At 38.0% G+C, this 22466-nt stretch overlaps 3 protein-coding genes across 3 annotated transcripts; all 3 read left to right on the top strand.

Annotated features, from left to right (window-relative positions):
* The first annotated feature begins 2627 nt into the window (after window positions 1-2627).
* On the top strand, window positions 2628-9352 carry LOC103455428 (putative disease resistance protein At3g14460). The gene is made up of 7 exons (XM_017325459.3): window positions 2628-6540; window positions 6729-6814; window positions 7252-7423; window positions 7530-7776; window positions 8070-8282; window positions 8365-8456; window positions 8540-9352. Exon 1 carries the CDS (start codon window positions 3282-3284, stop codon window positions 6519-6521), a length of 3240 nt encoding a protein of 1079 aa, XP_017180948.2. The 5' UTR covers window positions 2628-3281; the 3' UTR covers window positions 6522-6540; window positions 6729-6814; window positions 7252-7423; window positions 7530-7776; window positions 8070-8282; window positions 8365-8456; window positions 8540-9352.
* LOC139197510 (putative disease resistance RPP13-like protein 1) lies at window positions 2676-3146 on the top strand. Its single transcript, XM_070825085.1, has one exon. The coding sequence runs from the start codon at window positions 2676-2678 to the stop codon at window positions 3144-3146; it is 471 nt and encodes a 156-aa protein (XP_070681186.1).
* A 3142-nt stretch (window positions 9353-12494) lies between the features above and the next one.
* LOC103409988 (uncharacterized) lies at window positions 12495-17772 on the top strand. Its single transcript, XM_008348762.4, has 4 exons — window positions 12495-12776; window positions 14195-14317; window positions 16710-16823; window positions 17069-17772. Exons 1-4 carry the CDS (start codon window positions 12495-12497, stop codon window positions 17495-17497), a joined length of 948 nt encoding a protein of 315 aa, XP_008346984.1. The 3' UTR covers window positions 17498-17772.
* Window positions 17773-22466: the final 4694 nt, after the last annotated feature.

The raw sequence follows: 22466 nt of genomic DNA, 5'->3' as shown, positions 1-22466 counted from the left end.
TACAAAACATACATTTATGTAATACAATTATTATCTTAACGGTCGGATATAGTCTTCTTGTTTCTATAATTAGGTCAATCATACAACTTTTTCTTCGTTACCATTGAGCATCGTTTTTATTTGGTTTAATTATATGAACTCTAGCCGACCTCCAACACATTCAAACTTAGAATCTTTTCAAACTTTGGGAAGAGAACAACAATAAACCAAAAATTAATTGGTTAAATTAGATGATCCATTATTATCAAAATTCAAATACGCAAATCACTTTTTCTACTTCTTTTTTTTTTTTTTTTTGACAAGAAACGATAGAGTAATATTTTATTGAACTTCACAAACAATTACAGAGTAACTGATCGGGTATATTAGCTCCAGTGACCAATAAATTGATATGGAGTAAATTTGCACAAACAAACAATAATAAACCCTTATACAGCACCACAAACAGTGACCTATCCTACAAAATGTCATCAATACAAATCTGTCACAAAAATACGATAATGCAACAAACCTATATGTTCGGCCACATAGATCATTACAGAAGGGCGAGGCCAGGTTTACTTGACCTATTGGTGGGAGGTCCTTGTTATGCATGTAGTAGCTTCTATTTTGGAAAACTTTATGTCCATTATTTTTTTTTCTTCCATGTTTTTTATCTTTTGATTTAGTGGGAAAAGAGAGAAACTTCAAGTTGGCTGTGGACTTGGTCAATAATAGACGATTTCCACACAGGCAATAATAAATATTAGGCCTAATCGGATAAATGGTCCCCGTGGTCATAGGGTATTCGGATGATAGCCCATGTGATAAAAAAATTTAGATTTAAACCCTTATGGTCACAGTTTGTTAGGATTTAAACCCCTGTGGTCTAAGTCTGTTAGAATTTAAGCCCCTTTTGTCGTTCCTCCATTAGGTTTAGGTTGGCAAAATCGGATAAATGGTCCCCGTGGTCATAAGGTATTCGGAAAATAGTCCCTGTGGTAAAAAAAAATTCGGATTTAAACCCCTGTGGTCTAAGTTTGTTAGGATTTATGCCCGAAACTAGAGGTTCTGTCATTTCTCCACTAAGCTTATAGGTGAAGTAGAGTTTTTTTGAGGAGACGCGACAGAACGAGGTGGAACTAATAAATACATAATTCATTAAAATTCAAGATCTAATAAATCAAATAATTCAAAATGCCTTTATAAAATTAATGAGTTTTTGACTCCCGAATATCCAACTGATTAATTAAGCATATTCTATTTTTCTTTGACAAATAAGACAGTAATCATTGGCGTTTTCCCATAATTTTACGTAAACCTCTCTGAGATAAATAGTTTTTTTGTGCAATTGTAAATGTGAAGTAAGTCTTCGTATCTTATTGGTGAAACTAACTATTTGAAATTCAACAGATCCTCTGTTTTCGTCTTTTTCTTCTTGTGAAATAACTGAGATGAATGAATTTTTTTACCATAAACTGAAATCTTCTCTCCCCCCTATTTTTATTGTAATATATTTTTTAGTGATAGATAATCAGAGAAACTCTGCTCCACCTGTAAGCTTAACGAATGAATGACAGAACCTCTAATTTCAGGCATAAATCCTAATAGACTTAGACCACAGGGGTTTAAATCCAAATTTTTTCTACCATAGGGGCTATCTTCCAAATTCCTTATGACCTCGGGGACCATTTATCGGATTTGGCCAACCTAAACCTAATGGAGGAATGACAGAAGGGTATAAATCCTAACAGACTTAGACCACATGAGTTTAAATTCTAACAGACTGTGACCACAGGGGTTTAAATCCGAATTTTTTTACCACATGGGCTATCATCCGAATACCTTATGACCACGAGACCATTTATCCGATTATGCCTAAATATTAAACATATACTCAGACTTTGGTGATGGTCTCTTTCTGCTGGCACTTATGGCCAACAATAATTATACTAATGCATTTGGTGACTCACAAATGGTGTCTCTCTCTTTGTTCCGAATCTTTAACTAACATGCTTGATGACATGATAACATAAAAAACGAAAGCTTCCAATCTTAATCTTAATTAATTAGGTGATTAATTTAACTAATCATGTGTTGTATCTGTCCGTCTAAAAGTAAAATCCCAACGTAACTTTTAACATAAACAAGACAAGTGATGTTCTGGTTAATTACCATTTATAGGCACATAAAAGTTAACTATAAATTTTGAGCTCGGTCGAGAAGTTATTTAAAAGACATTATAAGTTGAGTATATGATTCGAACTGAGTTGTTTGTTTTAGTTCACGGAAACACCTGATTAACTGTTTCATGCACACACACTCACAAACAAGATAATTCAAAGTCTCATATATTAATGTCCTCAAAGGAAGCCGATTGAAAGTCACCAAACCTACACATTGTCACTCTCACACCAACCAACTATTAGGAAATTGTCACTTCAATTATAGGAAATGTAAGAATCTATGATTAACGTGTGGGTCCAGTGAATTATTTACCACCTTCGACTAGGAAATTGTCAGTTAAATTATAGGGAATTAAGACTATGGTAAAGGTGTGGGGTCCACTGAATCATTGACCGAAAATTATATCAAGTTGTCTCTTTCCAAAACAATAAATCCTAAGTCTCTTATTCTTCCTCACCTCCAACAATTCTTCGAAGAAAAAAGAAAAACAGAGAGAGACAGAGAGTGAAATGGCAGGAGCTTTGATTGGAGAGGCTTTTCTCTCTGCTTCCATCCAGGTGATGTGCGATAAGATTGGTTCCGGTGAGTTCTTGGATCTGTTTTGGGGGAAAAAGCTTGATCATTCGCTCATGGAGAAGCTGAAGCTGACGTTGTTGACCCTTCATGCAGTGCTCAATGATGCAGAGGAGAAGCAGATTGTCAAACCTGCTGTGGAAAGTTGGCTTGACGAGCTCAAACATGCTGTCTTTGATGTGGAGGATCTACTCGATGAGATCGATGCTGAAGCTTTGCGCTCCAAGGTGGAAGCTGAATATCAAACTAAGAAAACCCAGGTGTGGAACTTCCTATCTACCTCTCTTAATCCTTTTTATCAAGGCATGAATGGTAGGATACAAGAGTTATTCCAAAGGTTAGAACACCTCGCAAAACAAATTAATCTCCTTGGTCTTATGGGAGGTGTTAAGGGGAAAATTTCTTGAAGAACTCCCACAACATTCTTGGTTGAGCATGAATTTTGTCCTTATGGTAGGGATGGAGATAAAGACAAGTTGAAAACAACGTTGCTATCTGATTATGCGAGCAGTAGCCACATATCAGTAATCCCCATATTGGGAATGGGCGGGGTTGGTAAGACAACCCTTGCTCAGGTCCTTTACAGCGATGAAAAAATAAAAGAGCATTTTGATGTTACTGCTTGGGCATGTGTTTCTGAAGATTTTGATGCTATGAGGGTAACTAAAACCCTTATTGAATCAATTAGCTCAAAACCTTGCAGTCTTCCAGATAGCTTGCTTCAAGTTGAACTAAGGGAACAAGTGAGGGGGAAAAAGTTCCTATTTGTGTTGGACGACCTTTGGAATGACAACTATAATGAATGGGTTCTTGTACAAACTCCTTTTACTTATGGGGCAAGGGGAAGTAAGGTCATTGTAACAACGAGAAATGAAAGTGTTGCATCCCTAGTGCGCACCGTGCCTATTCACTACTTGAAACATTTGTTGGATGAAGATTGTTGGTTGTTACTCGCAAAACATGCATTTAGAAATGAAAATCCTAGTGCACATCCGGACTTGGAAGAAATTGGTAAGGAAATTGCACGCAAGTGCAATGGTCTTCCTTTAGCTGCAAAAGCACTTGGGGGTCTCTTAGGTTGTAGTGTGGACTACAAGGAATGGAGTCACATATTGAACAACAATCTTTGGGAGATATTGCATGATAAAGGTGTTCTTCCATCATTAAGATTGAGTTACCATTATCTCCCTACTTATTTGAAACAATGCTTTGCTTATTTCTCAATTTTCCCAAAGGACTATGAATTTGAAAAAGAAAATATAATTCAACTTTGGATGGCATTGGGTTTAGTTCCACAAGCTGAGAGTGGTAAAGGATTGGAAGAGGTCGGCAAGGGATACGTTGATGAACTATTGTCACGATCACTACTTCAAAGATCATTAATTGGGAAATCAAGTTTCACAATGCATGATCTCGTTAACGATTTGGCTATTTCTGTGTCTGGAGAATTTTGTTTTAGGTTGGATGAGGGACAACCACGTGAAGTTCCAAAACGAGTTCGGCATTTGTCATACATGAGAGGAGAATTTGATAGTGCTGCAAAGTTTAAGTCATTGGACGAAATCAAGTGTTTGCGCACCTTATTTCCCATGTCTTTAAGACCACACAAGAAGGGGGATGTGAACTATGTAAGCATAAAGGTTCTAGAGGACTTGTTACCAGCACTAAAATGTTCACGGGTGTTGTCATTGTCAAGATATAAAAATATCACTCAAATACCTGATTGCATTGGTAAACACTTGCACTTACGCTACATTGATTTCTCTTACACTGCAATTAAAAAGTTACCAGATACGGTGTGTACTCTCTACCATTTGCAAACTCTATTGTTGTTTGGTTGTTCCTCCCTTGTTGAATTGCCTGCAGACATGAGAAAATTGATAAATTTGCATCATCTTGATATTGGTGGAACTTGTGTAAAAGAGATGCCGGTGCAAATGGGTAGACTAAAAAGTTTGAGAACATTGACTGCTTTTGTGTTGGGGAAATCTACTGGGTCAGGTGGCATTGGAGAACTGGGGCAATTGTCGCACCTTCGAGGAAAATTGTCTATCTTGAATCTGCAAAATGTTGTCAATCCTGTGGATGCCTTGGGGGCCAATTTGAAGGATAAGAAACATCTCAGCGAAGTAGAGTTGGCATGGGATCGTGAGGATGCATATGATTCCATCAAAGAGAGACATGTACTGGAAAGCCTACAACCTTCCGTAAATCTGGCGAAGCTGACCATCAGATTTTATGGTGGAACTAGCTTTCCAGATTGGTTGGGAGACTCCTCATTCTCCAACATACAAGTCATGCGTCTCACTGATTGTAGTACTTGTTTGTGGTTGCCACCAGTTGGGCGGTTACCCTCTCTCAAAGAGCTCTATATAGAAAGGATGAAATCTGTCATGACTATTGGTGTTGAGTTCTTCAGGGGTAATGGAGCTTCTTTAATTCAGCCGTTTCAATCTCTCAAGAAGCTAAAGTTGAAAGAGATGCCAGAGTGGGAGGAATGGCTACCTTGTCCAGGTAGAGGTCAATCTCTAGACTTTCCTCGTCTTGAGGAACTGACTTTAAAGAATTGTCCGAAGCTGAGGGGAAACTTGCCCGATCATCTTCCTTGCTTGAGAAAACTTTCCGTGTGCGACTGCGGGGTTCTACATGAAAGGGCTACCAGAACGAGATGGATACCGTGGTCTCTCATCGTTAACACGGAGTCCTTGCGACAATCTCTTGAAGAAGTGAAGATAGTTAGATGTCCTGGTCTATCGTCGTTACTGGAGACGGAGTCGCTTTCATCGCTTTCCAAACTTGAGATTCAATTTTTTAATCGCAGAGAATGCTTGTGGCCGCACTTCAGCAATTGTCTTCAAAGATTGATTCTCGTTAACTGCGCATCACTCTTGTCGTTCTCTGGAAATGGTCTACCCACTTCTATGACACTTCTTCATATAGAAAATTGCAGGAGATTAGAATTCCTATCTCATGAGATGATGGCCAAATTGACATCCCTTCAACGTTTCAATTTATTTAATAGCTGTGATTCACTGAGGTCCTTCCCGCTGGGCGTTTTCCCCAAACTTTCATTTCTTTGTATCAAGGGCAATAAAAATCTAGAATCCCTTTCCATTGGAGGAGCTGAAGATGAAAATCTCACTCATCTCGACGGACTCGTTATCCTAGCGTGTCCAAATCTGGTCTCTTTTCCCCACGGGGGATTGCCCACTCCCAACCTAGCTGCCCTTGAAGTCAGGGGATGCGAGAAGTTGAAGTTATTTCCCGACCGAATACACACCCTCACAGCCCTTCGATATTTGGGTATAGGCGATCTTCCAAATGTTGAGTCATTTGCACAAGGGGGTTTGCCTCCAAACCTAGAATTATTTGTAATCTGGGATTGTGAGAAACTGAAGCCTTCAGTGGAGTACTGGGGTTTGCAACGAATTGTCTCCCTTCGAACATTTCATATCTTGAGAGGCGAGGATGTGTTGGAGAGGTTGCTCAAGGAACAGCTGCTCCCTACCACTCTTCACAGACTCGTAATCTCTAACATGAAAAGTCTGAAATCTTTGGAGGGAAAGGGACTTCAACACCTCACTTGTCTTCAAGAGCTCAAAATTCACGACTGTGATAGTCTCGAATTCCTGACAAAAGAGGGTCTTCCGGCATCGCTCTCTTTCCTGAGCATCGAAAAGTGTTCTTCTCTGGAGAAGAGGTGTCAGGAGAAGACGGGAGAAGAGTGGATGAAGATAGCACACATTCCTTGCATCAAGATAGACGACCAAGTCATCTTTTGAATTCTCAAGTCAAACTCAGGTACGTACATAGCATCGTTTTCATTCCATAGCCAAGATTGAGATTCTGTAAAAGTTTCTCTTCAATTAAAAGTTTCTCTTCAATTGTTTTCTGTCATCTATACTGTGTTTATTTTATCAATCAATCAGTTTTTAATTGTTTAATTCAACTACGCTACCCTTAATAAAACATGCTTCTTTAAATTTCAGGACAATATCATCTAACTAAGGGCAACATGTGTTTGCTTACATAAATTACTAGTCGTCGAATGGTGCTATGGGTGATCCACGTGAAGGTAAAACTCCTCACTCTTTTCTTTGCCTCTAATTCTTGTGAAGGACTTTGATATCTTTTTTGTTTTTTTGTTTTCATCACAAATAAATTTGAATTTCTCCACTGAAGTTGTTTACTCAATATTTTAGGAATAAGCAATTCAGGAGTACTGGTTCCAAAGTTTTCTTATTATTTTTCATCTTGGTACGCCTCAAGTGACTACTATGCTCCCACTAAAACTTTCACATTGCTATCTTTCCTTGTCAAATCATGTCTAAATTTTGTTCCCACTTTCGGAGTTTGATTGCGATGATAAAATGGGAAACGTAGGGGAAATTGTGAACGCATTATTCCTAAGGCTTTTCTAAATATGTTACATCTATCTGTAGAATTTATTTTTGATCATTTAGGCTTATATATTAGTTAAATGTTAACAACGGAATTAAACTATGCTTTCAGGGCAAAGTTATGTCACTGCCATGTTGGTCGGCTTTGCTGATGCAGGCAGCAAACTGTGGAACTGAAAAGATTGGATCTTCTAAGGCCAATGATTTAAATGTCCATCAATTAGTTATTCATGAATGGTTCTCCTGCAGTGCGGCATGAATATGATTCTCCTTCAGTTGGATAGGTAACCCCTGGAATGATGTTTTACTCATATACTGCTTTGTTTTCAATACAAGCAGCATGCCTTTTCATCTTCTCTTCATGTTGCTGCCATCTTCGTGTGAGTGCAGATATGCCCTCGAGTTTTGAAAGGAAACCGTGTTGGTTCACCAAGAAAACACTTGTATGCATCTCCACAATCTGCTGAGCTGGAAACTAAGAAAAAGATGATGGAAATTTGTAATGGCAGCAGAGATGGTGGTGCTGCTATTAGCAATAAGGATGTCAATGCCAAGGCAGTCAGAAAGCATCATAAAGTCAAGGAATGGCCCGGGAATATTGAGACTCAAGAGGTTGATTTTGGCAGCAGAGATGGAGGTGCGGTTGATTATAGTATTTTTTTGGGGTGCTAAAACATTCCTGAACTTCCAATTCACTTGAAATCCCGTTTTATTTTCTTGTTTCTTTTTACTCTAGTTTTTTTAAGGTTGAAAAGTCCCAAGCTGAACAGTTTTCCGTTGTTTGATTTCATGGCTATATGTTTTTCTTCATACAGGAGTAAGAACTCTACCTAGTGTATTATAGTTATGTGTAAAGTACTTTTAGTAAGCTTTAATGGTGAAAATAATTCATGTGGTTTATGCCAACTTTATTTTCTGTTATGTCTCTAGAGCAAGCAAGCACCAACTGCTCATGGTTCCAAGATTTGGAGAACCTGATCTCCGCATCCAGGGTCTCTAAGGTTGACCCCGTTATGAAGGAGCTGCCGCAAAGTGTTGCCTGTAGAGTGTTTTACTGGAGGCGGGGATGGATATGTTGCCTTAAGCTTCTCCCAAAAGCTTAGGTTTTTGAATTTCCTTTGTGATGAGGTTCTTAACACTAAAGTAAGTAGAAGATACATAATATGCAAATTACAACTTTGTAATTGTCCTGTTTACTGCGTTATGAGTGACGAGATCTTTTCAGTCTTTCATCCAGGATGCCGATGGATTGAGGAGCAAAATAAAAGATCTGTCCAAAGACTCCAACGTGAGAGGTTTGCTCTACTAAAGAATAAGGTCATATGGCAATCTTTGAGGCAAGCATCTTTCGGAGCCAACATGGAGTTCTGTTTTTAACTAAACCAATCATATATGTGCAGGATAGAGATCCCCAAGCTAAGAGAACCATTGCAGGTAGTGGTGATGCTGTCCTGATTTCAGAGTCGGACTCCATTGTTTCAGTACTCAGAACTCAGAAGTGAGGCTGCTGATGCTCCCACGGAGGTGGTCGATGCTATGGCAATGTCCGCAAACTCTCCTTAAAGAAAAAGAACCCGCACTTTTAATTTTATCTGAAATTTTGCCTATTGTCACAGCCTATGAGCATCTTATTCTTTGGAAGTGATCCAAGGGAACTGAGAGATTACAGCATTTTACTCTACCATGGGGATGTTATGAGCCGAAGAAACAAGGGGAGATGGATGTCAAAATTAAGGATGGTTCGCCGCAAAAATGTATGGCTTCAAATAAGGTTTTGGTGACATTTAAGCGGGTTTGTGCCCTCGAGTTTTGATAGGAAAACGGTGTTGGTTCACCAAGAAAACGAGGGAAGGAGAAGTCTCTTGGTGGAAGCAAAGATATGAACTTGGTGCATCTCCGAAATCTGAAGACATTGTTGTTGATATTGTTCAAAGCTTCTTCCCCAATACTGCTAGTTGCATCTCTGCTCAGTGGATCATTACGCCTGCACTGCTGCTACTTTTCACCTTATTCTGCACTGGTGCTACTTTCCCATCTAATACAAACACTCGGGAAGCATTTGTTATATAAATGTGTTGAAAAATCATGTAATCTGTTATGGACGGTTCATTTCATGGTCCGAAAGCATTCATTCATGTCAAGAACACAGCAGTTTGACAATTGAAAATCGGTAATACATCTTTAGATGAATACTGCAGATGAACTGTTATGAATACATTGTTCTTTTCATCATCATTATTTATTTATGAAAAATTGAAGGGTTCTCTCTTCTGTTATATTGTTCTCGCTTTATCAAGAGGGAGCGTGCAGAAAGTGAAAAATTGTGCAGAAATTGCCCTTGGCATTGGCCAAAGAGTTTAGGTGCAAGGTGTAACGCGAGAGAGTGAAATCTAAGAGGTGAAGTAAGATTTAAGGGGAAAAATAAAACCGCAAAACCGGACGATTATTGTAGACGTGGGCTTTTTAAAAAGGGAGCTTTATCGAAAGTACTGTTCATTTTAGCAAAAAATCATATTTTTACTTTAAAAAATTTAATCATGGTACTATTTAATTACAATACATTTTTGTCATTTTCGTTAAAACTCAAAGTTTGGTATTTGGCCTTTACGCGGTTGATAAATAATGCACCAATTTTTCTATTATATATTTCACCAATTTATATTTGTTTTCTTGTCTAGTTTAGTTCGAAGTTTTAAGTATTTGTGATACTTTTGTCATATGGTGTTTCTAGGAGCAGCTTGATAGTTTGGTGTGTTTCCAATTTAAAAAAAAAAAAAACATAATGATGATGAATTCGGATTGTCATCATCATCGAACTGTCAAGCCACCAACACGGTGGCTTATGGAGCCAGTGAGTACGAATTCGGAAAGATCAAGAGAAACGACCCGTCGAGTCCCACCGACTCGGTTGCAAGCAACTCCGGTCCAGTTGGTCGTCTAGTTGGTTGTGGCCCGAGTTGACGAACACTCCGACCTATACATTATGAACATAAGACAAAAGTGAGTCAACAAATGGCTTACCATCCACCCTCTTCTCTCTTCCACAACCCCCAAACTCCCTTCCGTTCTCCCCCTTCTTCTTCCCCGACTAATTTCCGATTTAGAAGCTCTGCAATTAACACCCACATACTCAGTTTTCCTTCACTGCAATTTCAGTCACGAACCTCTATGCAAATACACCATGTTTCTTTGCAAGACCCCGTTGCAGATGAAGCCCAGAACACTAAAGCTCCATAAATTGAAATATTCTGAGCTCATTTGGAAATTTTGGGTCCTTGTCGAAAGCGGATTTAGATCCTCTCCAAATCCTTTCACTGGGGATCCCAGATCAATGCGTAGTAACCGTCAATCAAAGATCATGCGGTCATAATTTTTTCTTTTTTATTTATTTATATTTTCATGTAAAACGAGATTGCTTTACTTTTAAAAATATATAAAACATTCAATTGTGGCCGCACGATTTTTGATGAAGGATTATTATGCATTGATCCCTAGGATGATCTAGAGAGGATCTAAATCCGTCGAAAGCTACATTGGGTCAGGAGCTTTAATGGTTGACATCCTAACAAATGATGTGAACGTAGTCGAGCAAAACAAATGGTCTTTGAATAACAATCCATCATCAAGGGGATTAGATTGCCTTTCAAATGAGTGGTTATTTTCGAGAACAAGAGTGAAGCTGATATGAGTACAATTACTTCAGAAGTCTGATTATGGATTCACCAGCTGCAGGCAGAGTTGTATCAAATGGATAATGATGCCACCATTATCCAATTTCGGGGCAACATGCGAAGTCCTTTCGACTCCGCTGGATAACCATGCTTTGATCCTGATATGGACACAATCAGATTCTTTTAAGTCTTGAATTTCCTACAATCTAGGGACTGATGTGCCCTACAAGTAATCACAATGCAAGATCTACTCCTAGATATTTTCTATCCTGAAAATGTCTCTCGCCCATGATATAAATACACTCATATAGGGTTCATCTCTGATAACACAATCTAAACACTTGAATTCTCTTGTCCACTGCTTGAGTCTAAAATCATTCACTAACTTGACCGTTGGATAGCTTTTGATTGGTAGACCCCCAATTTTTGGCCTGCTAATAGTTATTTACTGTTTTGGAAGTTGCTCGAATTTGTGCACAATCACCACTCAATGCACGAATTTGGTTCCAACATAATTGCTTTTCAAATGCATAAGATTCTAATCTTAATCTTAATTAATTAGGCGATCAATTTGATTGCTTAATTAACTGTTTCGCATACACTCACAAAGAAGCAAATTCAAAGTTTCACATTGTAATGTTCTCGAAGGATGCCGATCCAACGTCGCGCAACCCACACACTGTCACTCTCACACCAACCAAATACTAGGAAATTGTCAGCTAAATTATAGGAAATAAAAACATATTCAAAGGAGATATGAAAATTCTAAGTAGAATGCTATTGTGCATATTTGACATCAAAAGTCTTTTTAATTGAAGTGTTATTTGATGATTGAATTTGAAAGCTTTCTGATATGAAGTCAAATTTGACAATGTCAAATTTATTATTTATTTTTAATTCATTTTAATGATAGGTCCCTTATTCACTAGTATTTCAACCAATAAAAATTTTGTTTCAATGTTTTTTTTAATAATTACAACAATTAAATACTCTATTTAAATAATAAAATAACATTTTGACAATTCGATAAAAAAAAGTACAAAATTTGACATAAGACTTCAAATTGCCACGACAGTCATCAATTGTAATTTGACTCTTAAAATTTGATATTTCCTTTGACAAAAGTCTTTCTAATCGAAGTGTTATTTACTGATTAAATTTGAAAGCTTTGTGATTTGAAGTCAAATTTGACATTAATGTCAAATTTATTTTTATTTGGTGGATCCATTATTCCACTAGCATTTCAACCAATGAAAATTTTGTTTCAACATGTTTTTAATAATTACAACAATTGAAAACTCTATTTAAATAATAAAATAACATTTGACAATTCGATAGAAAAAGTACAAAATTTGACATAAAACTTCAAATTGCTACATCAGTCATCAGTTATAATTTGATCCTTATAATTTCACATTTCTTTTGAAAATGATATAAGACTATGATTCAATGGCATTCGGTCTACTCAATTATTGACAAAAAATTATTACATTATAGGGAATAAGACCCTATGATTCACGCGTGCACAGTCCACTCAATTATTGACCAAAAATAGTCGTCTCTAATTGCCAGTCGCCTTCCTCAAAGACTGAGGTTCAAGAAAATTGAGTAGTACATCTGCCTCACCTGCATTTCCTAGTTAGCGATTTTGGAACCCGATTTACTTACTACTTTCTACTTCTCAATGGAATCGTCATTGCAGAGAATGGAATCGTCCTCGTCCTCGTCCTCTGTACCGAAGTTTCCACAACCTAAAAGGGGCCTAATCAAGGCAAATATTTTCGGAAATTTGGTAAAAACAACCACAAGTATGTCGTCGCATAGAGAGCAGCTGGACAAATCACTACTGTCGGAAGAGAATATACCGCTGGTGACCCTTGATGCAGCGCCTAACGATGCGGAGGAGAAGCACGTTCCCTACGCCGCCACGAGAGATTCCGAAGCACCAGCCGACAATTTAGCAAAGGTGTGGAATTTCATCTCTAATTCTCCCATTCAATTTCATCAAGGCATGATTTGTTTTGCTACGAGTTTTAGTTCTTTCAATTTGAACCGTGTTTCACTTTCGTAACTAAAGTTGCTACGTTAGCAATCACTAGGAACATTGCCCGCACGCTGCTGCGGATTCTGATTCCATAATGCATTTTCAATTACCATTAATCTAGAAAATGCACATTTAGTTCAACCAATTCCAAAAAAATACAGGCGAACACAGATAATTCAACTTGAAATCAGTAAGCTGGCTCATCAACATCAAATAACCATATCAGCTTGGATGGATTAGAGAAACAACAAATGTATAAGCAAAGTCATTGTATGAGAAACATCATTTTTTTACTTCTTCCACATTTTTTTAGTTTTCGATCGTTGGATTGGATTAATTAAAGAAAATCAACGGACATAAATTAATAAGGTGTACGAGAAGTAAAAATGATTTGTGGATAGCACATTCCCAAATTAAAAATTTTAATTAGAGAAATTACCTTCTCAAACTTCTTAGCCCTTTCAAAATCAACTGCAATTTCCTTCATCAAACTGAAAGCCTTCCCAATATCCTCAATGCGTAGAGGCGCGCAGTGAAGAGCGAGAGGGAAGAGAGCCAAAACGAAAGGAGATGAAATGGAATGCGTGAAGAACGGCCCACACATTCAATGGCAGAAAAGCCTCTCCCCTACCCCATACTTCTCCCCATCTCTCTCTGCAACGGACAAAATCCCAAAAAACCCTCAACGCCATCCATACTTCTCCCACCTCTCTCTCTTTGGGAGGGACAGAAATCCCATAAAACCCTCGACGATATCGAAGCCACTAAAACGACCCTTGTCCGTTGGATTTGGATCGAAGGGGCAAAGAGTCACTTCGACTCTCTCCGCCCAACCCAGCCCATCACGTATGTTATTTGGGCTCAAACGCAAAGGCCTAACCCGTGTTCTTTGGGTGAAAAACGGCCCCCACACACAATGGCACAATTGTTATTAATTCAAAATTGAAGTCTTATTTCATAGGCAAGATAAATAGTGCAATTGCAACCTCTACTCTAGCCTATAGTAATAGCAATGCCTACACAGTTGTTGGTTGACGTTTACAATTGAGTCCAATATCACATTTCCTTTAAATTTAGGCATTGATCAAGTGGAAACTACATATGTTAGTCGTTTTGCTTGAAGGGTTTTAGAATTTTCTTCAGTTTATAACTTTTGACGTAACCAACATACGATGTTTCCGTCAAACTATGCGGAGAAAATGTGATTTCAGACACAATTTCATTAGTTAATAACATAGTATTCAATTTGAGGGACAAAAATACAGTTTAGCCTTTTCGTTTGCATACTTATTTGTAGATCTCTGAAGTTGTAATTGAAACATTACTAATTTATTATGCAGCCAAATTCGGAAGAGAATATACAGCTGGTGACCCTTAATGCAGCGCCTAACGATGCGAAGGAGGAGCAGGTTACCTACGCCGCCGCGAGAGATTCCGAAGCACCAGCCGACAATTTAGCAAAGGTGTGGAATTTCATATCTAATTCTCCCATTCAATTTCATCAAGGCATGATTTGTTTTGCTATGAGTTTTAGTTTTTTTTCAATTTGAAATGTGTTTCACTTTCGTAACTAGAGTTGCTACTTTAGCAATTACTAGGAACATTGCCCGCACACTGCTGTGGATTCTGATTCCGTAATGCATTTTCAATTACCATTAATCTAGAAAATGCACATCTTAGTTCAACCAATTCAAAAAAAATACAGGCGAACACAGACAATTCAAATTGAAGCCCGTAAGCTGGCCCATCAACATCAAATAACCATATCAGCTTGGATGGATTAGAGAAACAACAAATGTAAAAGCAAAGTGATTGTATGAGAAACTTTGCAAGAATCAGAAAATTCGTAGCACCTCCGGCTAGACCTGTAAACGGGTCGAATTTATTGGGTTTGGGTCGAGTTTAATCCGACCCGTTAAGTTAACGGGTCACTTGAACCCGACCTGTTTTACTCGTTAACAATTATTATTATTATTATTATTATTTTTGCATAGAGTTTATTTTTGTTGTTAAGACTTTACTGAAATTACTAAAACATCATCAACTAACGGGTGCTAACGGGTACTAATGAGTCTAACGGGTTGACCCAAAGTGACCCGTTATTTAACGGGTTCACCCGTTAACGACCTGACCCGTTAAGCATCTATCCAAATACTAATATTAACGGGTTGGGTCGAGTCCAAAATGCCAGGTCTACCTCCGGCCCAGGTTGGTAATTCAGGCTTTTAGCAGCACCTACACATTTAAGAAATTAAAACCACTTCTCGTATAAAAACAATAAATTAAGAATGCTACTAAGCCCACCCCCTTTTCTTATCTTCCCACCCCACTTATTTTGTCACCCACTATTAAAAGTAAAAACAATGAGATACTATCTCCACACCCACCTTTATTCCTAAAATAACCTTAATATTTTAAATTCCTAACAATAAATAAAAGATAAAATAACAATTATTTATTTTTTTGTTTGTTTAATCTGCTCATGATTTGTGGAAAAAAAAAATCATAAATTGGGCCTAGTGCTCCTTATCAATGGAAATTTTTTGGTGATACCAATGGAAAACTTGAGATCTCATTTTGTATCCCAGCTAGAGAAGGTTGTCGTGGGTTGGATTTGGACAAGAGAAGATGTCGCGTGCAAGGCGTATGGAACAGGTGACATGTTTCAGTCGGGTTGCGCATATGGAGGAGTGGCACTGGTTGCCTTTTCCCGGATCTGCAGAAGGCCGGCCTGCAAATAATGGGTTCGTGGGTTCGTAGTGAGTATTTTTATCTTCGCATGAAAGAAGTGGAGGACGACGGGGAGCACCAATACTAAAGTAGTGGTTGTCTTGATGGATATGGAAGAAGAAGAGGAAAAAGAATGAAGGGGGATGTAGGGGACGATCTAGGCATGGTTCTTATAGTCTTCTTCCTCCTTTTTTTTTCTAAACTTTTCTTTTTATATATATTCAAATTGAATTTTTTTAGGTCTTACTTTGTCAAAATCCTTTTTCGTTTAGGTCCTTCAAAGTCATTTTGCAAGAGGATAAATTTGTAAACAAAATATTTAATTTGAAGTGGGTAGAAAAATAAGACATCGGGGTGGGAATAACAACACTCTAAATTAAAATTTTTAGTTAGGGAAATTACCTGCTTGGCCCTTTCAAAATCAACTGCAATTTCCTTCATCAAACTGAAAGCCTTCCTAATATCCTAAATGCGTATGGAAATTACCTGCTTGGCCCTACAAATTTTGGAAATCTCATAAAATCCTCGACGACATCGAAGCCACTAAAACGACCCTTGTCCGTTGGATTTGGATCGAAGAGGCAAAGAGTAACTTCAACTCTCTCCGCCCAACCCAGCCCATCACGTATGGTATTTGAACTCTGGGCTCAAACGCAACGGCCCAACCCTTGTTCTTTGGGTGAAAAACGGCCCACACACACAATGGCACAATTGTTATTAATTCAAAATTGAAGTCCTATTTCATAGGTAAGATGAATAGTGCAATTGCAACCTCTACTCTAGACTATAGTAATAGCAATGCCTATACAGTTGTTGGTTGACGTTTACAATTGAGTCCAATATCGCATTTCCTTTAAATTTAGGCATTGATCAAGTGGAACTACATATGTTAGTCGTTTTGCTTGAAGGGTTTTAGAATTTTCTTCAGTTTATAACTTTTGACGTAACCAACATGCGATGTTTCCGTCAAACTATGCGGAGAAAATGTGATTTCGGACACAATTTCATTAGTTAACAACATAGTATTCAATTTGAGGGACAAAAATACAGTTTAGCCTTTTCGTTTGCATAATTATTTGTAGATCTCTGAAGTTGTAATTGAAACATTACTAATTTATTATGTAGCCAAATTCGGAAGACAATATACAGCTGGTGACATTTAATGTAGCGCCTAACGAAAGGCAAGTTCCCTACGCCGCCGCGAAAGAGTCTGAAGCACCAGCTGATAATTTGGCAAAGGTGTGGAATTTCATCTCTAATTCTCCCATTCAATTTCATCAAGGCATGATTTGTTTTGCTACGAGCTTTAGTTCTTTCAATTTGAACCATGTTTCACTTTCGTAACTAGCGTTTCTACTTTAGCAATCACTAGGAACATTGCCCATGCGCCGCTGCGGATTCTGATTCCGTTTAGCCTTTTCTTTGCATAATTATTTGTAGATCTCTGAAGTTGTAATTAAACTCATTACTAAGTTATTATGCAGCCAAATTCAGAAGAGTTGATCTTTTTAGTCACTAGCCTTTGCATGGAGATTTTATCAGCTGCTTGTGATCAGGCTTCGTCCCCAGGTAGGCCTCGGTATGCGCTGTTCGGAATGCTCTTGGCTATTGGAGCTCTACTCATTTTCATATGTGAGCTGATTTACAAAGGTAGGAAAAATAAAGTGGTTTGGAGGAAGATGGGATGTTGCATGCTTTTTGGTTCGGTCATTGAAATTTTTGGGTTATTCGGAGGCATCAGTCAATGTGTTTGCTCAATAATTCAATACGTTTATTACATTCGACGTGCTGAAAATCCCATCAAACTGTCCCTTTTGCCTGCCATCTTTCTCATATGTCTAATTGCTACAAGATTAAATAGGACACGAATGCAGACCAGAGATGAGACCGGTGAACATATAGCCAAAGACTGATCGGTAAAGGTGTGCTTGTTTGTTTGTAGCCTAATCAGGTTTCAGAAGCTGATAAAAGCTTAAGGATTTTACGTGCTACCTAGAATTATGCCGAAAGTATGAACCACGATATATCTGTAAACATTTGTATTTCTAGGAAGGAAAAGATACAAGCAGAAAAGTATATATAGGTCCCATCATGTGGTGTCTCCGCAAATTTATCTATCTTTTCACAAGATATTTGTCTTAAATTTGTTGGAGAACAGAGATTTAAAATAATAACAGTTTTCACAAAAGGATCGTTCCAATTTAATTCTTGCTTTTATTACCCGCAAATCTAATTAATCTGTAATTCATATTAGCAAGTTGTGAATTACACCAGACCTTACAAACCAATCAGAACTAAACAATAGGGAGAGTGTGCGCGAATATGCTCCTCTCAACAATGGGGGTGAGGGTTTTGCCATTTATATTTATTTGGTTTTCATTTTGAGGATATTTACGTCTATTTAAGTGAGTTTTTTTTATATATATTTGAAAAATTTTATAAAAAAATGACATTTTTGAAATTGGGTGTTAAATTTTGGCTATTATTGATAAATACTTCTTTTTTTTACTATGTATAAAGAGGATTAGATTTCCAACCTTTCTTCTCCAACAACTCAAATGAACTTAAATTTGAATGATGAATTATGTTTTAAATTTTATATTTTTATTGCTATATATTTTTTTCTTTAACGTATTCATGGCGTATCATAACTTAATATTTAGATATTTACCTATCTCTGTGTCATGTCATATTTTATCGTCATATCCGTATCCATGCTTCATAGTAGCAAACTCTTGCCAAGTATAGAGACGAAACATACAGGCCAATATGGTAGGAATGCATGGATACAAATACGGCTACGGTATGACTTATAATATATCATTTTGTTTGAAGTTGCTTTACCGCTTTCGTATATGACTTCTAATAAAGAGCTATTATTTGCACTTCCAAAAATTAATTATGCGAAAATAATAAAGTAGGAGGGCATGATGACGATTTTGGAGTTATATATGTTCTCCCTCAGAGAATAGGAGGATGAAAGTATACAAAGAATATTCAAATCACTACCTAATCAGTAAGCCAGTTCACAGTCCAACTCATAAGTACATGAGCATACATAAAAAGCATGAAAAATTGTTTTGTGTTATGGCCTATATTTAACTGACAGGAAGAGAGAGGGCTGGCGGCAAGGAGAGATTATGAAGAGAGAGATGTGTTTGTAGGGGTATGGTAAGGGTGTGTTGTTATCCCCCTATGTAGTGCCTTTATTTATAGTAATAAGGGAGAGAAGAAATCCTTCTACTCCAAGGAATACAAGACCATATAGGAAAGGATAACTAGAATCAAACATAATCTAGGATTTACACAATCATACTTAAACTATAAGTTTACAACACGCCCATTGAGTGTGTAAATACTCAAGGTAGATTCAGCATCAAAGTTGAGGAAGTCGTCTTGTCGGCACTGATTCTGGGGACAAGCTATTCTTAAATAAGGTAGGAACAAGCATAAGGAAGTAAGTCTCACAAAAAATACTACGACTATGGCAGAAACCCCAGTATGGACAAAATCCATAGTCTAAGGAAAAATGCGTGAGCAATGCAAAGTCAAATGAAACGTCTATGGGACATCATCAGGGATATGATCAATCCAAGGTGGGTGCCTCGTTAAAACCTAGTTAGGTAGCAAAAATCTAGTGGGAAAAATTCTCTTAATCGTAAGGAAAAAGAGTAGCTGGCACATTCACAGCTGGAATATGTGATCTTGTCACCTGCGCTAGATCAGTGAAAGCATCTGGCATGCTCTGAGCTATGCACTGGAGATCTAATATACATTGCACTTCAGTCTCAAACTGAGCGATGCGGGGATCTAAATTAGACAAAGTGGGAATCGTCCACGATAATTCGCGTCTTTCTTCAGAAAAGTTGACGTTCTTATCTCCCCCAAACAACGGGAATACTGTCTCATAGAAGTGACAATCCGCAAAACGAGCGGTAAATAGATCACCTGTCAAAGGTTCTAAGTAACGAATAATCGAAAGAGAATCATATCCGACAGAGATTCCCATCCTTCATTGAGGCCCCATCTTTGTATGTAAGGGTGGCGAAATCGGCACATAGACCGCACAACAAAAAACACGCAGATATGATATGTCAGATTCGTATTTGGTAACCAACTAAAAGGCGCTATATGGTTGGATCGCAATAGGCCTCAGGCGGTCCAACATGGCTACGTGCAATATTGCATGGCCCCAAGCAGCAATCTGGAGCTTGGTACGTATGACCAACGATCGAGCAATCAATTGTAAGCGCTTAACGAATGCCTCTACCAGGCCGTTCTGGGTGCGAACATGGGGTACAATATGTTCAACTTCAACCCCAACCGACATGCAATAGTTATCAATAGTTTTAGATGTGAATTCTCCAGCATTATCTAATCGAATAAATTTGATCAGATAATCAAGGTGGTGAACCCTGAGCTTGATAACCTGAGCTAACAGTTTGGAGAATGCAACGTTCCTTGTGGACAACAAGAACACGTGTGACCAACGTGTGGAAGCGTCAACCAAAACCATAAAATATCTATATGGTCCGCAAGAAGGGTGAATCGGTCCACAAATGTCCCCCTGAATCCTTTGTTGAAAAATAGGAGGATTCGAACGAATCTTGTCATAAGAAGGCTTAATAATAAGCTTTCCCATGGAGCAGGTTTGACATGCGATTCCTTGAATCAAACCTAAACTTCTGGTTAGTGGATGCCTTTATGATGATTTGAGGATATGGTGTATCACTATTCATCCAGGGTGTCCCAAACAATCATGCCAAAGTGTAATTTCGTGCGTGGTCCTAGAGGTAGGGCCGGCCACATAGTGGCTTTCTATGGGGCATATGGTTGTAATATACAGATCACTCGGGATACGCTCAATCTTTTCTAGAATACGCTTCTAGCCATATTCGTAGGAAGTTATGCACAGAAATTCAACTCCGTTTTCTACATAGGTTTCAGCATGGTAATTGTTATCTCTAATGTCTTTGAAACTCAACAACGTTCTTTCGGAAAGTGGAGAATAGAATGCTCCATCAATGGTCAAGATTGTACCATTGGACAATATTATACGTGCCTTACTGTATCCTTCAATCAGGTTGGATGGGCCTGAGAGGGTTGTCAGATGTGCATTCTTAGGTATGAAGTTAGTCAGAGGTGCACTATCTGCCAAACAACTAACTTGCCCACTAGTCATACCTAGAATGAAAAATTAATTTGAATCGGTCACATGCATAAAAGTTATTTAAACAAATATCAATTCAAAAAAATTTAAGTATTCAAGGTTGGTAATTAATTAAAACTTGATATCCAAAAATAAATCACCAACAAATAATCCAAACATAAAGGAAACTTGTTCAAAATTTAACCAAAAACAAAAGGGGGGGTTCGGCCATTACTGTGGAATTCAGCCGCAATGTCTAATTCAACTAAAAAAATAGTTTATGTCTAAGATTCAAATCTTCCATAGGGGTGGTGTCCTCCTAAAAGTTAGAAATCTCCATCTTTGTATTCTCCGGTTCGTCCAATTGCAAAAAGTTTGATTCAAACTTCTTACGACGAGAATGATATTCAACTACAACCTTTTGAAGAGCTTGACAAACACGGGATAAATGGTCCTTTGAACCACAGCGATATCACATGTCCGCATCCATGGTTTCAGATGCTTTGCCCTTATTCTTGAAGTTTGCGGCCTTGGAAGTGAGGTTAGGGCGCTTCGAGGCTCTGTTTCCTTCCTCAGGTGGGCCTTAGCTCTGTTGACCTTGACGGGATGGCTTCTAGCCATCCCTACCATGCCTCTTTTGGCATTTTGGGCGTTGGTTCGTGCTATAGTGTGCTTCAGGCACAACAGTCGCCCTAGTAGGTCGAGCTTGATGATTCTTCATCAACAACAGATTCTACTTTTCAGCAAGAAGTAAAACAGAGATCAAATATGAAAACTTAGTGAACTTCTGAGCTCTATATTGTTACCTTAGGACAATATTAGTAGCAGAGAAGGTCGAATAGGTATTATCCAGGAGATCATCTTCAGTCAAAGTTTTGTTACAAAGCTTGAGAAGTGATCGAATTCGACAAACTTCATAATTATATTCATTCATAGACTTAAAGTCTTGGAAGCGAAAATGTTGTAGTCATGTCTTGCTTTAGGCAAGAAGATGTCCTTTTAGTGATCAAAACGATTAGCCAAAGCGACCCATAATGCTCGTGGATCCTCCTCAACAAGATACTCGGTTTGCAGGGTGTCATGAATATGTCTTCGAATGAAGATCATAGCAGTGGCTTTCTCAGGTTCGCCAACAGGGTTGTCCGTCTCATCTCAATGGAAGGACGTAAGTTCTTTGCAGTGAGGTGGAGCTTCACATCTTGGACCCACTTGAGGTTAGGGGTGGGTTCGGTACAGTTACTGTAACAAAACCCTTGTACCAATTACCGTACCAAACTTTCGGTTTGGTAAAATCTATTACAATTACCGTACCAAACTTTTGGTATATGGAAGTTTGGTATTGCCAAAAGTTCAGTTGGCAAGGTATGACAATGGTAATTGCCATTTTGTTTTGGGACAAAATCTGTTTTTGTTTTTTTTTACCCAATTCAAGGGCAAAACTTTTTTTTTTGTACCTTTATCTCATACATTGTAGCTTAAATTCATCTATTATTCATCGTTCACAATTCAAACACACAATAATTCAAATAATGCATCAAGATTCATGATGAAAATTAAGCTTACAATCCAAATAGAAGTTACGAACCAAAACAAATAGAAGTTAACAATCCAAATAGAAATTAAAGTTTCAAACCAAATGAAAATTGGAACTAAACTTCAAAAAGTAGAATTCATTGATCAGTTATTCAAGCTTGAGATGTCAAAGCTTTTGGAGGAGGCATTGAACTTGTAGA

This window comes from Malus domestica, chromosome 07, assembly GCF_042453785.1.
Source record: "Malus domestica chromosome 07, GDT2T_hap1".
Lineage (NCBI taxonomy): Eukaryota > Viridiplantae > Streptophyta > Magnoliopsida > Rosales > Rosaceae > Malus > Malus domestica.
Note: the sequence above shows the minus strand (reverse complement) of the source record. Positions and strands in the feature narration are given on the sequence as shown.

Coding starts and splice junctions, on each gene's coding strand:
- LOC103409988 (XM_008348762.4), top strand. CDS start 12,495: ATGGAATCGTCATTGCAGAGAATGGAATCGTCCTCGTCCTCGTCCTCT. Junction 12,777..14,194: donor CAGCCGACAATTTAGCAAAG/GTGTGGAATTTC, acceptor TTTATTATGCAG/CCAAATTCGGAAGAGAATAT. Junction 16,824..17,068: donor CAGCTGATAATTTGGCAAAG/GTGTGGAATTTC, acceptor GTTATTATGCAG/CCAAATTCAGAAGAGTTGAT.
- LOC139197510 (XM_070825085.1), top strand. CDS start 2,676: ATGGCAGGAGCTTTGATTGGAGAGGCTTTTCTCTCTGCTTCCATCCAG.
- LOC103455428 (XM_017325459.3), top strand. CDS start 3,282: ATGGGCGGGGTTGGTAAGACAACCCTTGCTCAGGTCCTTTACAGCGAT.